General features: G+C 43.8%; 1 protein-coding gene and 1 long non-coding RNA gene across 2 annotated transcripts; both read left to right on the forward strand.

Annotated features, from left to right (window-relative positions):
* Positions 1–857: 857 nt before the first annotated feature.
* Positions 858–9,565, forward strand: mesd (mesoderm development LRP chaperone; the record flags this gene model as incomplete). Its single annotated transcript, XM_083760165.1, has 3 exons — positions 858–1,019; positions 6,149–6,381; positions 8,467–9,565. 3 exons carry the CDS (start codon positions 858–860, stop codon positions 8,732–8,734), a joined length of 663 nt encoding a protein of 220 aa, XP_083616291.1. The 3' UTR covers positions 8,735–9,565.
* A 399-nt stretch (positions 9,566–9,964) lies between these two features.
* LOC310855117 lies at positions 9,965–11,240 on the forward strand. Its single transcript, XR_014568960.1, has 2 exons — positions 9,965–10,796; positions 10,837–11,240. It is a non-coding gene; the product is annotated as an uncharacterized lncRNA (long non-coding RNA).
* Positions 11,241–16,085: the final 4,845 nt, after the last annotated feature.

Consider the following 16,085-nt stretch of genomic DNA (forward strand, 5'->3'; position numbering starts at 1 on the left):
AAACAGTCTATGTACAGACTCTGGTTGCCCTTTGGGCAAACAGACTATAGTATAGTCTGTTTGCCCAAAGGGTCTGTATAGTCTGTAGGCTATAGTCTGTATAGTCACTATACAGACTCTGGTTGCCCTTTGGGCAAACAGACTATTACGGAGTAATCTAACTTCCGTTTTGATTGGTTGAGCTTTGCATAACGTTTGTAGTAGCTAATTTATTCCGGAGTAATCTAACTTCCACTGTGATTGGCCGAGCTTTGCATAACGTTTGTAGTAGCTAATTGGCTGTTGTTAGTTACGTAACCAATCTATGTTTTACAATCGTTTATAAAGACATAAATTCCCTTGCAGGGGCAGAAGATAACTCTACTCTTTCTGATCTCAAACCTCAATCCCGCCTTAGGTCTCCCATATGGAGCTGTCTGACTTGTTTCCATTTTGATCCTTCCCCATCCATCCCTTCCTCTTCGATGTCTCCTTTTTGACTGATACCTGTCCATTCAAACTCTAGACGGGCCGGCCCTGCACCCATGCCAAAGCGCCAGCGCTTGCCCAGCAGTCTGCTGTCACCCAGGCGGATGCATGCACGCGCCCTAATATATGGTACCAGATTTGAGAATCTTCCAAAAAAAAAAATCTCAAGATCTTGTGCTATTTCCAAATAGCCAATGTATTTTAATGGCACTTTAAGCCTATATACTGTATAGCATATATTTGAGGTTTAGTGCATACTGTATGTCTGATTAATTATTAATATAGTTTCTTTAATATATTGGGCTTGTTTGAATTTGTTTTTTCTGGACCTGGTTAATTGCTTATTTATCTCCCTAAACTCGTCCGGCCTGGCAACCCCTGTAAGCATCATGGCGTCTGCCTTCAGGTGGTCGTTCCTGCTTCTCTCTCTCTGTGTTCTTTATTGTTTATGTTTGGTTTCAGCGGCAGAACACAAAGACAAAGGCCGGAAGAAAAAGGACATTCGAGACTATAATGACGCGGACATGGCGATGCTCCTGGAGGAATGGGAGGTTGGTGTAAAAACACTTAATTTATTGATCTAACAATCAATCCATTTCAGTAACACTGTCTGACTGTTAAAGCCTAAGCTAAAACACTGGTTCAAACTTTTATGTCAAGGACCCCCAAATTGACACTAATTAGCCCCGTGGACCTCCATTTGAAAAGGTATGCCAGGGACCCCTATACCAGTTTAATTTCAAGGACCCCCAGTTTGACACGCATTAGCCTACGGACCCATTTAATGGCAGTTCTATCTCTGAAACCCCCAATTTATTGTGTAAAATCAATGTTAATTTAACTCTCTGAGTTACAGACCCATGACTGTCATTTACCTGGGGACCCCCTGGCGAACTCTCTCAAGGACCCCTATGGGTCCCCGGACCCCCACTTTGGGAACCACTGAGCTAAGCTAACAGTCAGGCTAATATCATAACACAGCTTTAGTGTTGCTAAAGGTTTGTTATGATAATTAGGCTGACCAATTAAAGGCTTGTCATTAATGGGACACTTTATCCTTTTTGCACCAAAAAAATATTAGTGACGTTTAGAGATTTAGACCACTTTCCTGGGGTCTGGGGTGTAATATGTGGTTTTAGATATGTTATGTTTTAGCAGTGAGCCCAGTGTCTGATGTCATGGACACTGGACTCACTTACTTCCTGGACTACATCGAGGACTATTTAAAGAGGACGAGAAGCGAAGACCGTATGGTGGACTCAATGTTGCTCCCTGGAAGGAAAGAAACATGCTCAGTTGAGACCAAGGACTGTCTAAAGAGGACGAGACGCGAAGACCGTACGGGTTGAGACCAAGGAAGCTGTGTTGGCTGCATATAGCCCATTGCGCATGTTTCTTTCCTTCCATGGAGCACCATGGAGCAACATGGCGTCGCCCGTACGGTCTTTGTGTCTCGTCCTCTTTAGACAGTCCTTGGTTGAGACCAGGAAGTTGTACATGACAAATCATAGATATGGCACAAATGGGCTGGCCCCGCATATGGCGTGATGCCACTGAAAGGAGAGATGCTTGTATATCATGGCACGTCATTGCATTTGACCTTTTAACGTTTTAACAGCAAGTGGATAAGTAAGTCCCAGCATGGAGCATCACACAGACAGTGATGTTGGTCGTCGGTGACATATGTACAAGCATCTCTCCTTTCAGTGTGGACCTCAGAAAGAGGGTTTGTTTTCTTACCTTGTTATGAGCAAACTAGTCCATTCCATGAATTATTTCGCTCCGTTGTGCAGTTTAATAGTAAATAAAAAAATCACACCTGTGTAAACTGAGTGGTGCAACTCCCCTCCCCTCTCTCATATTAACAGTGCAGCACTAATACTATCTCTCTCTCTGTTTCTGGCGCCCCTACTGGTACTCATAGTCATACTGGTGCATTGCTGTTCCTTGGAGTGGTTGCACCACTCAATAAAAAATAAAATAGGCTCTCATTGACTTCCATTGTAATGGGGAAACAGCTCTCAAAGTCACTCTTTAGCACACAACAAAAGCTGATTCTGACAGTTTACTTTATGACATCAGGAAAACTCATGCCGTTTTATTTTCGTCTTTTGATAGATTTATAAAGTAACTATTTTGGTTGGAGATATACAGTGAAGCGGTTCTGCGGTGTTCCCAACTCTCGGGGACATCTTGCGAGGTTTCGTTTGTAAAGAAGTCGCCACACTGTTTGAGATGCACCCAGCTGCAGACGAGCAGTCCCAGACATTTCTCCTAAAGTGTCTCTCTCAAACACGTCCATTGTGTATGGTTTTTAGCGACAAGTGGAGAAGATCAAATACGTTTGTTTACATCCAACGGCATTCCAATAATACGCTTCAGGAATGTACAAATTTGGACCAATCAGATCGTTTTTTACTCAGATTTATTTTATGTAGGCATACCTATCGGATCTTCTTTCTACACAAACTAGTCAAAACAAGACAATGTTGACATTTATTATTAAAAATAAAACCGCTGATGTCATAAACGGTCAGAATCAGCTTTTGTTGCTACAGCAAATATATTTATTCACACTGCTTAACCATTTTGCAGCATTGAAAGCTTGACCAGGATCCTTAATTAGTAACCGTTGCTAACGTGGTATTGGCCAAGAACGGGCTTGGGTGGGACTTAGCGAACGGCTGAATGTGCCTTCAATTGTGACACGCGCCTCAGAGCCGGAAAGGGCGTCTATGTTTATGTCTATGGGCTTACTGCTAAAATATCAACATATTACACACATAAAGGTAAAGACCCCCAGGAAAGTGTTCTCACTCTCTCTCTATATTTGTATGTATGTATGTACACACACACACACACACACACACACACACACACACATTTCTGAGCCAACAATATCGAATTGCAGCTGTCCGTAGGTGCCCTTTGAGAGCAGTGTATTATCATTTTTTACAGCCAGCAATGGGTGAAACACTCCCCCCACCAATGTAGTCTCTGTGTCACATCTAGAGGCCACAATCTGCATTCAAAGATTTTCCTAGAAGCTTTGTCATTGGTCAATTTGCCTGTCTACTTCCTGATTGGTTTAGTCATTTCTGCAGGGTTTTTTTCCCGAAGCTTCTAGGAAAATCTATGAATGTAAAATGTGGCCCCTATAGGTGTCACAGAGCCTAAGCGTTTTACTCTTTGCTGACTGTCCAAATACCAAAAATCACACCCGTGTGAAGTGAGTGTTGCAACTCCGTGTGGGGGTCCCCGTAAGCTCCAGACCCACAGGATTGTGCCCAGGGTGCCGGCCTGGTTCCCGCGAGCTGCCCACGTCCGAAACGGTAGAGAAATGAGAGCGTTACCATGTGGGGGTCCCTGGAACATCCAGACCCCCAGGAACGTGGCAAGGGACCCAGGGCGACTCCGGTGAGCTGCCCCACGTCTGAAACGTTTGAGAACTGAGTTACCGTGTGGAGGTCCACAGGGTGTCCCTCTCCTGTACTGTACTGTACTGTACTGTACTGTACTGTACTGTACTGTACTGTACTGTACTGTACTGTACTGTACTGTACTGTACTGTACTGTACTGTACTGTACTGTACTGTACTGTACTGTACTGTCACACCTGAAATCATCATATACAGTTAATATGTATGTGTTTGTTAGGCTGTGCACTTGGTTGTGAAAACTATTTCGTGATCGGACGGACGGACTCAGCCAGGGACAGAAACGAAGTCATTAAAATGTTGACATTATTGCTTACAGCTACTTTAAAAGTGCGTTGCGGAGCTGCATGTGTTGTTGTGTGTGTAGCTTAGGCTACAAGGCTACTCGTGGGTTGTGTGGAGTAGGGTAGGCTACATGGCTACTCATAGGTTGTGTGGAGTAGGGTAGGCTACAAGCCTACTCATGGGTTGTGTGGAGTAGGGTAGGCTACGAGGGCGAGGCTACTCATGGGTTGTGTGGAGTAGGGTAGGCTACGACGCTACTCAGCCTGCATGTGTTGGGTGGAGTAGGGTAGGCTATGAGGCTACTCAGCCTGCATGTGTTATGTGGAGTAGGGTAGGCTACTCAGCCGACCAATGCTGCGACTTAGTGGGGTCATTGTCATCGAGTTCATAATCCATTTATTTTGAACGTTCTGCCATAAAATGTGTGTTTTAGTCAAATGGTACATCCACTTTTCCACGAGCTGCCCATGTAACCCCCTGAAATGACTGCTGGACTGAACATAATATTCAAACTAAACTTCATTTAGTGAGCAGCACATGCATGGTCGGTCAGACAGCAGAATAACATCCAAGTTGCTCTACCCCCACCAAAACGTGTATGTACATTTTTTTTCTTTTTTTATACATACAAGTGCCATGTTTTTATTTGATAGTCAATTGTGGCCATATCAAATATTACGTTTAATTATTATGACGCCACATAAAAATAATATATTTCCAAGATATATACATATACATAATATGCATAACATACTTTATTTATTTGTCTTCTTTTGGCATATGATTTCTCATCAGGACACTAATGATCATTAGACCCAGAGCAGCTATCTCCCAGACTCACCATCACCAGGGGAATGAATGTAAAATGTTGTGCAGGATGTAATTTACATACAGATTTGAGCAGACTTAATTTAACTGACTACATTTAAAATGGGGATCTTAATTGATTAATCGCTGTTAAGAAATTAGTCGGTTAAACGTAATTAATCTAAATTCATGTTGTTCTATGGTGGTTTTCTGTGAACGTAATACAAATATACTAATGCAGTGGTTCCCAAACTTTTTCATGTCCAGTACCAGGACCTCCGAATTGACACTAATTAGCTCTGCGGACCCCCATTTGAAAATATATGCCAGGGACCCCCATTAGAGAAGTTTTTACAGCTCTAGCAGAGTAGCAGTGATTCTCAACCTTTTCTTTTGGATAAAACTTCTTCCTGGGCACTGGGTGTTACTAATTGAAAGGACGGTGAACTTCGTCCTGGGCGATTGGGTTGTTAATGACATTTCTATCTCTGGGAGACTGGGACCTGCAATTTATATTGTAAAATCAATGTTTATTTAACTCGGAGTGTTGGTTCCATTTGTACACTCAGAGTTATAGACCCATAAGGGTCCATTTGGTTCCTAACTATCATTTAGCTGGGGACCCCCAGGAACTCCCTCAAGGACCCCTGGGGGTGCCCAGATCCCACTTTGGGTACCACTGTACTAATGTATCATAGACGGGTCACGTCATGTAAAATCACACTCGTGTGAAGTAAGTGGTGAAACTCTGTGTGGGGGTCCCCGGAACTTCCAGACCCGCAGGAACGCGCCCAGGGTGCCCGGCCCCGGTTCCGGCGAACCGCCCTGCGTCCGGAATGGACGAGAAATGTGTGTTACCGTGTGGTGGGGGTCCCCAGGAGATGTAAAACAAACGGTGTCAACACAAACATTAAATTCTCTTTGTTGTTAATGGCATTTCATGTTTGTGTTAGGGACAAACTACGTAAATTTTCCCTTCATTGTCAATGGCGTTTTTAAAACAAACATTAAGGAGGGGCTAGTGCCCCTCAAAAATATATCCTCAGTACACACATGGTGCGTTCACACGAGGCGTATGCAAAGATTGAATGAATGAAGAAGGAATGAATGAATGAATGGATAACTTTGCGTCCTTATCTTTGACTCGACAGAAGGACGACGACATCGAGGAAGGGGACCTCCCGGAGCACCGGCGCTCTCCTCCGCCCATCGACTTCTCCAAGGTGGACCCATCCAGACCAGAGGACCTGCTGAAGATGTCCAAGAAGGGCCGAACGCTCATGGTGTTCACCACGGTGTCTGGAGAGCCCACCGAGAAGGAGACGGAGGAGGTGACCAGCCTGTGGCAGGGCAGCCTGTTCAACGCTAACTACGATATACAGAGGTAATGTATAAACTATATATATACAAGTAAGACGCGCAAACGCGGGAAGCGAACGCAGCTCGTGTGTGTGTGGTTGTGTGTGTGTGTGTGTGTGTGTGTGTGTGTGTGCTACAGCTGCGCCCTGTGTGTGTGTGTGTGTGTGTGTGTGTGTGTGTGCTACAGCTGCGCCCTCTGGTGGCGGGCGGGTGGTGTAACAGCGGGACAGACACACAGACACACAGACACACACACAGACATTCAGCCCTTGCTGTCATAGTAAGTGGCTCACTGCGTTCGCAATTATATTAAACATGACATATGCACTCGATATCAGTTATTTGTTCATAATATATCCACTATATATAGCATGTATACGTTTCATCTTAACCCATTTAGACCGTACGACGTGTGTAACAAAAAAAAAATTGAGTTGGCCTCCAAGGCCACCATACTCCTTGTTCTTCGCGCACGCGCGTTGTCGTTCACTTCCCTGTATACGGATCCGAAAGAATGCCTCGTATCTGCTAATCTAGGGAGCTCTCCGTGGTTTTGACCAGATGGATATACTAAGCTCTTAATTTCTGACTTCTGACCTGCCTCTTTCAAAATATGAACGTGAGGGATTATTCAGCGATTTTATCGTAACGATAGCAAGTTAAGCAAGCAATAATATGTCTCCGGAGTTTGGTTCGGGATGGAAGGGGAGGCTTTAAACTAAGAGTAAAAGCGGCCATATCTTCCCGGCACCCCAAGCTTCTATTTAGAAAGAAATCCCGGTGCTGATTGTGTTCAATGCCTCAATAACACAATATACATACAGTACAACATCTGAAACTCGCCCAACAGTTAAACATATGCATGGACTAGTCAATGAAGTCTGAATAAAAAGTTTATTGACATAAATATTCCGATAACGAGACCCCAGCCTCAAATATTTTGGTCCAATTGGAACATGTTCTGGAAGAGAGAAACAAGGCACAATTCAATGTCTGCCAAGGACTTAATTAACTGCTTTTTTATCAACAGATGAACAGTGAGGAGTTGTTACGGTATTCTAATTATAATCTGTTGAAAATTACTTTTACTTAGTTGTAACTGTAACAGAGTATTTCTCAAACATAATGAATAACATAATAAATAACATAAATAGATGGTATTGCTACAGGCTAACTAGCTATATAGCTGCAGTTACCTGGATTATATTATTACCGTAATTTCCGGACTATAAGCCGCACCTTTTTACCCATGATTTGAACCCTGCAGCTTATACAACGGTGCGGCTTATCTATGGATTTTTACAGCTAATGCAGAGCCATCTAAGGCTCTGAGCTAACGAAACGGCCACTAGGGGGCCACCTGCGGCTTTATAGTCCGGTGCGGCTTGTATACGTACATATTTGGGATTTTCCCTAAATTTGGCTGGTGCGGCTTATAGTCCGGAAATTACGGTACTTCTGGTTATCTTCTTTCTCTGGGGATTTCTCTCATATCTCGATCACAGTTTAACATGTTAAGGGTGGTTAAATAGTATTAACTGTAGATAGTAGGCCTAGAGTATATATAAATATATAATATTTACAGAACAAGAGCCTCGCTCTGCTGAAAATCAGCATCACTCGTTGAGCATTTTGTAACTATTTTTACACTTTACAGCCATGCACGGCACAATGTGCTCCTGTCCTCGACATTATATCCAGATAGTAAAAGTAAAAACAGTCCACAATAGCAGTAGAGACTATTGGAGGTAGTTCTATGTGTCGTTACGTTAGCTCCATTGCTTGTTATGCTATGCCTACAGCTTTGAGCCTTAGACAGATCCCTCGGAGGTTTTTGACAGTTCACCACCGCTAGAGGGGGGAGTGGTCTCCACCCAGTAATCAGCCAAAATATCCCTCTATATCATCTATCTATAAATGAACCATGTCTCTTTACGTCTGTCTGTACGTACGTGTGTACGGCTATAATCCATGTAACTCGAGAACCGTTCACACCACCAACTTCAAATCCGACACACGCGTTCGACACCCCCACAGGGAGTTCAGTGCCGGTGTTGTGTTCCTCTCCTCTCCTCTCCAGTATAAATTATTTGCTCTCCTCTCTCTCCAGGTTCGTGGTGGGCTCCAACAGGGCCATCTTCATGCTGCGTGACGGCAGCATGGCGTGGGAGGTCAAGGACTTCCTGGTGGCACAGGATCGCTGCGCCGAGGTCACCGTGGAGGGTCAGGTGTTCCCCGGGAAGGCCGCTAAGAAAGACTCCAAAGATGGCGCCGAGCCTAATGCTTTCAAGAAGAAGAAACTGGGCAAGAAGAAGTCGGAGGGCAAGAAACCGGACCTGGAGGGGAACAGAGCCGGGGCGCTCAAACAAGAGCTGTGATTGGACAACGGGGCGCTCAAACAAGAGCTGTGATTGGACAACGCACTAGTTCTCGGGGAAGTAATACTGCACAAGCATCATTATCGGTCAGTCTAGACGTCTATTGAGTTGAACCTGCGATATGATGTAGATTTAACCCATTTTTAGACCTGAGAACAGATTCTACAAATGCCTTCTAAATCCTGACAGTTTTCTGAACAACCCATGTTTCTGTCAGTGGTTCTCAAACATTTTCATGTCAAGGACCCTCAAAAAATATATGTAATTGGCCGCCGACCCCCATCTGAAAATATGTTGTTTCTGGGATGCCTCCAGAAGCAAATATCTGAGTTAAAAACGTCCGTCCTGAATGGGTTAATTATACAACGGGTCGTTTTGAGGAAGCAATCTGATTGGTTGAAACAGCCTTCTAGCCGTGGATCAAACAAGCACCGCACCACACCTAATCAAAACAAAGGATGCAGCTGCTCTGTTTTCGCAGAGCGTTAGCAAACTCGGTGGCTAGGCTAGCTAGTTTCTTGGGACATTTGTGGTCGTAGTGACTACATCGGTCATTAAAAAAATGTTTTTTTCAGCGATTTTCTTTGTTTTAAGGGTAACTGTTGTATAATTGCAATATTACACTCGGGGGTGGGGTTTAACGTGATTATTCAGTGATGCTTGCAGAACTCGACTACGTCTCGTTCCTGACGGCATCACTGTCGTGGCAATAATCACGTTAAACCACACCCTCTCGTAGAATATTGCTTAATTATCTGTCAGTCTAGTCGTCTATTGAGTTGAACCTGGGATACCATGAAGATCGAATCCTCTTAAAGGTATATTCAGTGATTTCACTCAAAAAACCTTAGGTTTCGTTTTTGGCTGTGGGACCCAGACTTTCGTCCAATCAGCATAGAGAGTCAAAAACGAAACCTAAGGTTTTTTGACCCCCAGGGGTTAACTGGGGACAGGGAGGAACTCCTTATATGGTCAGCACACTCTATAGTAGGGAGGATTATCACAACAAAACAAAAAAATAAGTGATATTTGAATTAAGTGAAATCACTGAATATACCTTTAACAGGTGGCTAGAAAACGAGCCATACTCAATGGGATAGTTACCCCCAAAAAATGACTTAACTTTCGTTCAATTACACACCTTATTTTATATATTTTTGCATTCCTAAAACAATAATTTGGGAACAGATTGAATCAAACGGACTCAGAGTCTCCTGTTGACCGATTGGTCAACAGGAGACTCTGAGTCCGTTTGATTCAATCTGTTCCCAAATCCCAGCTGAGGTCATATTTCATAACGTCCATGATTCACATTGGCCTTGATTCTTCCTCACCCGAGTACACTTCATTCAACTGCATTCAATGCTTTCACATTGCAGTGATCCGTATCCGAGTACACTTCATTCAACTGTATTCAATGCTTCCACATTGCAGCGATCCGTATCAGAGTACATTTCATTCAACGCTTTCACACTAACCACAACATCTGCCAAGTGGTCCCGAGTGTGCACCAATTCACACCATAGTGTGACTGTGCCCTCAAAGAGTCACACTTTTAAGACCCTCCATGAAATCTTAGCATAATTATGGTCACAATCTATTTTTCCTTCACCGTGGGTGAGGTTCAGTAAACTCCTACCGGAGCCTCCGGCCGATCATCCAATTATTGGCTTAGGGATGCGACAATAGCTAAAAACATTCAAGGCTTCATGGGGGTGTAATTGATATAAAACAACTAAATTTTTGGGGTGTGTAATTGATATAAAACAAGGCATTTTTTGAGGGGTGAACTAGGTTCCTGTGGGACCAGGTTTGGGAACCTCTGCTCTTCCTGTGTGTGCAGACAGATATGATGTGATGAGAATACACCGTCGGCCTCCGTTCTGTCATGGAACTGATTCTTCTAAATCTAGAAGATCTGACACCGTTGGCCTCCGTTCTTTCATGGAACTGATTCTTCTAAATCTAGAAGATCTGACAGCGTTGGTGTCATAGGCTCCGCCTACAGGACCACGTGATGGCGTTGGTGTCATAGGCAGCGCCTACAGGACCACGTGATGGTGTTGGTGTCATAGGCAGCGCCTACAGGACCACGTGACGAGGTCGAGGTTCAAAGGTGATCAGTATTGTGAATGAACTCGATGAATCCTGTTGACTCTGATGTGAACAGCCTGGGGTTACAACAGTACAGACTGTACATGGTTGAAAACTTTTTATGAATCAAAGAAAGTTTCATTTCACAATGTCCACCTAATTAATTTCTTTTTTCTTTTCACTTTCTTCATTTTTTTATGTAGGCCTCTATTAATGTGCCAAAACCTCTGTTACTGCAAATTGTTTACTCGCATACAAATACTTACGGTACAGAAATAAAAGGTCCAATCAAAACCAAAAGTCATCATGTCCTGAATGAGACAATTCAGGAGCATGTTATCGAGGACAAAAATAGCATTTCATGTTTTATGTTTGATCGTTTCACGGAATTGGAACAATAAAAGTTTTGATAAATGTGTGGGAATACCCGTTGTAAAGTTTTTTTTTATGTGAAGGTTGAGGCAGCAGCATCAAGAAAAGTTATCTTACAACTGCTTTGGCATCAGGTGTCACCAACATGTCTATACACTGACAAATGTGTCCGTGGCAAAGACTTGGTCTTGTCCTTGACAAATATTTGATATTCTGTTTTACACAATTATTAGGGGACCAATTATTGTTATTAATTATTGTAATGACAGAAGAGCCAGAGACTTGTTTCCATTCTGGTTCATAAACATTCGAACTAGAGATGAACAACAGCAAAAGAAACAATAGACAAATCTCCTGTTATTTTATTTTTTGTATTTTATTTTTGTATCAATCTTGTTATTCAAAGGGAACAGCAGACTGCATTGTGTGCATGCTGTTCTCAAAAGGCCGAATAGATAATGACAGAAGAGCCAGAGACTTGTTTCCATTGTGGTTCATAAACATTCAAACTTCTAGAGCAGGGATGTCAAACTCAAATACACAGTGGGCCAAAATAAAGAAATTGGTACAAGTCGAGGGCCGGACTCAACACACGGGCCATTTTTGGGGAGAGGGGTAGCTGAAAGTTGACCACAAGTGATATACTTTCACTGCGGATCAATAGTGAAGAGAAGACGCATGCTTGCACTTGCGGGCCCTCAATACGTGACAATGCACTCGCAGTGCATTGTAGGACTTGTAGTATTATGGTGCAATATACCAGAGGGCCAGTTCTAATACTAATTAAATATCATCCCGCGGGCCAAAGATAATTAATTCACGGGCCTGATTTGGCCCCCGGGCCTTGAGTTTGACATATATGTTCTAGAGATAAAGGCCCTCATTTATCAATCGAGTGTAAAATCTGCCACAGATTCGAGTGCAGGTTTCGTAGTACACCCACGTCGCCACGGCATTTATAAAGTGATCGCAAACAGCTGATCCTTCCTTAATTTTGTTCTCACGTTAATAAATGTCACGGCTGAATTTGATCTGGCACGCCCTAAGAAATCAAGCCTCGCCCTCGTTTTTGCGACATGAACAACGGCAATAAGTTTCCTGAAACCATGGTTACATGAAAAAATAGGTTTCTCCCGTGCCTTGCTGCCCGCCTCACCCCCCTCTCTCATACACACGCACAGCACGCACACGCAACTTGCAAGCCCAACTAACTGGTGTGTTGTTAAACAAATAAAGAACGAACACCTGCATGAATTAAATAAAGTTGTAGGCCTACCCTGTCTGTTTCACTCTCACCTCGCTTGCCTTGCTGTCATGCACGCACGCACGCACCTACATGACACATTAAAATAAAGCTGTCTGTTTCTCCTCTCGCTTCGCTTCCCTTGCTGCCCGCCTCACCCGCACGCACGCACGCACATATCCTATTTGCAACTTTCACTGTGTGTTGTTAGCAGCGACGTAGAGTCTGTGGGGGCCACGGGGCCATGGCCCCCATGAAGAATCCTAGGGCCCCTTTCGGCCCCCATGAAGATTTTCGTGGACATTTTACATTTACATTACATATTTTCTGGGAATTCCGAACATTTTGGACCTCTCCGCCGGCAATCTGAGAATCCCATCGTCAAATATTCGGGAAAACAGCGCCTCCCCTGTTGTTCCTCAGGCAACAGTCTGTCTTGAGAGACACCGGCCGTCCAAGAGGTGTTAAAAAGTGCTAATCGGGTTTCTTTTGTAGTTGTTCTTGAGGCGTGACATAAAGGGCGCGTTCGGAAATACCACACCAGAGCACACTCGCCTATTAGTTTGCATTGCACAGTGGGCTCAGTGCGCTATTTCCGAACGCGCCCAATAACACTGATCAAGAATTCACCAAAGAGACCTAACCACAGACTAGTGAGACTACACACTGACTCGAGAAAAGACCCATATCGTCCAAAATAGGCTGATCAGTCGCTGTCTGCTAATTCATTGGTAAAAGTATGCTAAAGAACTCATTTTTAGACCATTTGGGAAATAAATAAATAAATAAATCCGCGGCGGCGGCCTTGCTTCGCTCGGCCGCGACAGTCCCCCCCAACGCAATTCTGTAGCCTACCCAAAGGTAAAACGCACCCGCCGCCTATGATCTCTCTCTCTCTCCCTCCGTATCACTATATCTCCCTCTCTCCCTCTCCCTCTCCCTCTCTCTCTCTCTCTCTCTCTCTCTCTCATAATAATAATAATATAGTCCTGAAAGTCCTCACCTTGGCTTGGACATTGGCCTATAGAAGCTGCTTTAAAAGTACCAGCGAAAACAAACTTATTTTTTTCCGCGCTGCGGCGGGGGGGGGGGGGGGGTGGGTGGGGGGCGGGGCTGCGGGGGGGGGGGGGGGGGGGGGGGGGGCGGGGCTGCGGGGGGGCCCCCATGAGGATTGATCAAACTCTTCGGCTCTGGTTGTTAGTTGTATATTAAATTATTAGAACGAAAACCTGAACCTGTGAACCATATAATTAAATAACAAATAGGCACACACATGCTGCTGTTTTGCAGGTGCTCCTCCTGTCCTGTCTGTCTGTCTGTCTGTCTCTCTCTATCACAGTGGTCCGTCCGTGACCAACTGACCATGCACGTTCCGACGTTCGCCAGTCTATTTAGATTGCCTCGCAGTCGTTAGTCACTGTTATATGAATGTGCAGCCAAAACCATAGCCTCATGTGGCTGGTGCATGGGCTGGCTGGGTAATATACCTATATCTCCGATGCAGTTCCCACTTGCGCTGGGAGCCTGGCACGGTACATTTGGCATTCGAGCGACGCGTCGGGTTTATTATATTGCACATACCGTAAGAAAGACATCGGCCTTCATGCTGTAGATTAGGCTACAGTAGGCTATACCTGCACGTTGGGACTCTCCGCAGCTGAGCTGCAGCAGCTGCTGCACTATACTCTCCAACGTCCCGTCATGGAAATATTTCAGCACAGACAGCCCAAATCCTCGCATGTATGCGCTCATGCAAAACACTGTTTAAATGGCTTAAGCATCTCTTGCAACATTGTTTTTAATTGCGCGATTTTATCTCCTACTAATTTCATATGACACATGTATTCCTTAACATTTTTATTTATTTATTTTTTACATGTAGCCCATATACATTATACATACCTTTTATATAAACATTTTAGGAGTGAATACATATATGTTTTGATGCCTGTGACAGCCTCTCAGCAGTTCAGACAAGGCTGCTCCGCTTGTGTAAAACAGCGTACGCCAGCTCGCGACCAGACGTGACTATTTGTCCTACTCAAGTTCAATTTCAAGCTTTGCCGGAAATGTTAAATGCCGAAAATGTCGGTAATTTCGGCGTGCGCCCATATTTTGGCGTACGCACGGTTGATAAATGAGGGCCAAACAATAGACATCTCCTGTTATTTTATTTTTTGTATTTTATTTTTGTATCAATGTTGTTACTCAAAGGGAACGGTAGACTGCATTGTGGCAGGTAGCAAGTAGATCAGTGACTTTGCACACTGGCTGCATGATCTGGAGGTTGTGGGTTCAAACCTCACTCAAATCTTTACTTGCCAAAATCTGCCATTGACCCCTATTCTGAATTTCTCAAATTTAAAAGCACTATGGCCCTCATTTATCAATCGAGTGTAAAATCTGCCACAGTTTCGAGTGCAGGTTTCGTAGTACACCCACGTCGCCACGGCATTTATAAAGTGATCGCAAACAGCTGATCCTTCCTTAATTTTGTTCTCACGTTAATAAATGTCACGGCTGAATTTGATCTGGCACGCCCTAAGAAATCAAGCCTCGCCCTCGTTTTTGCGACCTGAACCACTGCTATACGATCTGGAAACCATGGTACCGTGCCTTTCTGCCCGCCTCACCCCCCTCTCTCATACACACACACACAGACGCACACAAGCTGCACGCACACGCAACTTGCAAGCCCAACTAACTGGTGTGTTGTTAAATAAATAAACAACGAACACCTGCATGAATTAAATAAATTTGTAGGCCTACCCTGTCTGTTCCCTCTCACCTCGCTTGCCTTGCTGTCATGTCCACGCACGCACCTACATGACACATTAAATAAAGCTGTCTGTTTCTCCTCTCGCTTCGTTTCCCTTGCTGCCCGCCTCACCCCCCGCACACATATCGCAATTTTTCACTGTGTGTTGTTAGTTGTATATTAAATCATTAAAGTATTTTTAATGTAATATACAACAAGATATATTAGTGAACGAAAACCTGAACCTGTGAACCATAATTAAATAAGCCTGGCACGGTACATTTGGCATTGAGCGACTCGTCGGGTTTATTATATTGCACATACCGTAAGAAAGACATCGGCCTGCTGTAGATTAGGCTACAGTAGGCTATACCACGTTGGGACTCTCCGCAGCTGAGCTGCAGCACTGCTGCACTATACTCTCCAACGTCCCGTCATGGAAATATTTCAGCACAGACAGCCCAAATCCTTGCATGTATGCGCTCATGCAAAACACTGTTTAAATGGCTTAAGCATCTCTTGCAACATTGTTTTTAATTGCGCGATTTAATTTGCCTTTACGATATAGTGGAGTAGAAGTAAAATATTAGAGAATTGGATATAATCCATTAAAGTAGTAGAAAATCCTCAAAATTTTACACAAGCACATTACTTGAGTAAATGCACTTTGTTACTTTCCACCACAGTACAGAAATAGAGTAAAAGCAGAATGAAGACACTAGACATTGCACTGGAACTGTGAATGAATTTAATTAAGTCATATCAATAAATATACGGTCTGTCAGCAATGAATATCTCAATGAGTATATATCTACAGTGCCTACATGCCTTTGAAGTATCTGAATGAATATACAGCCTATCAACAGTGAATTCACTAACAACAG

Source organism: Protomyctophum parallelum (assembly GCF_964188405.1).
Source record: "Protomyctophum parallelum genome assembly, chromosome: 2".
NCBI classification, from domain to species: Eukaryota; Metazoa; Chordata; class Actinopteri; order Myctophiformes; family Myctophidae; genus Protomyctophum; species Protomyctophum parallelum.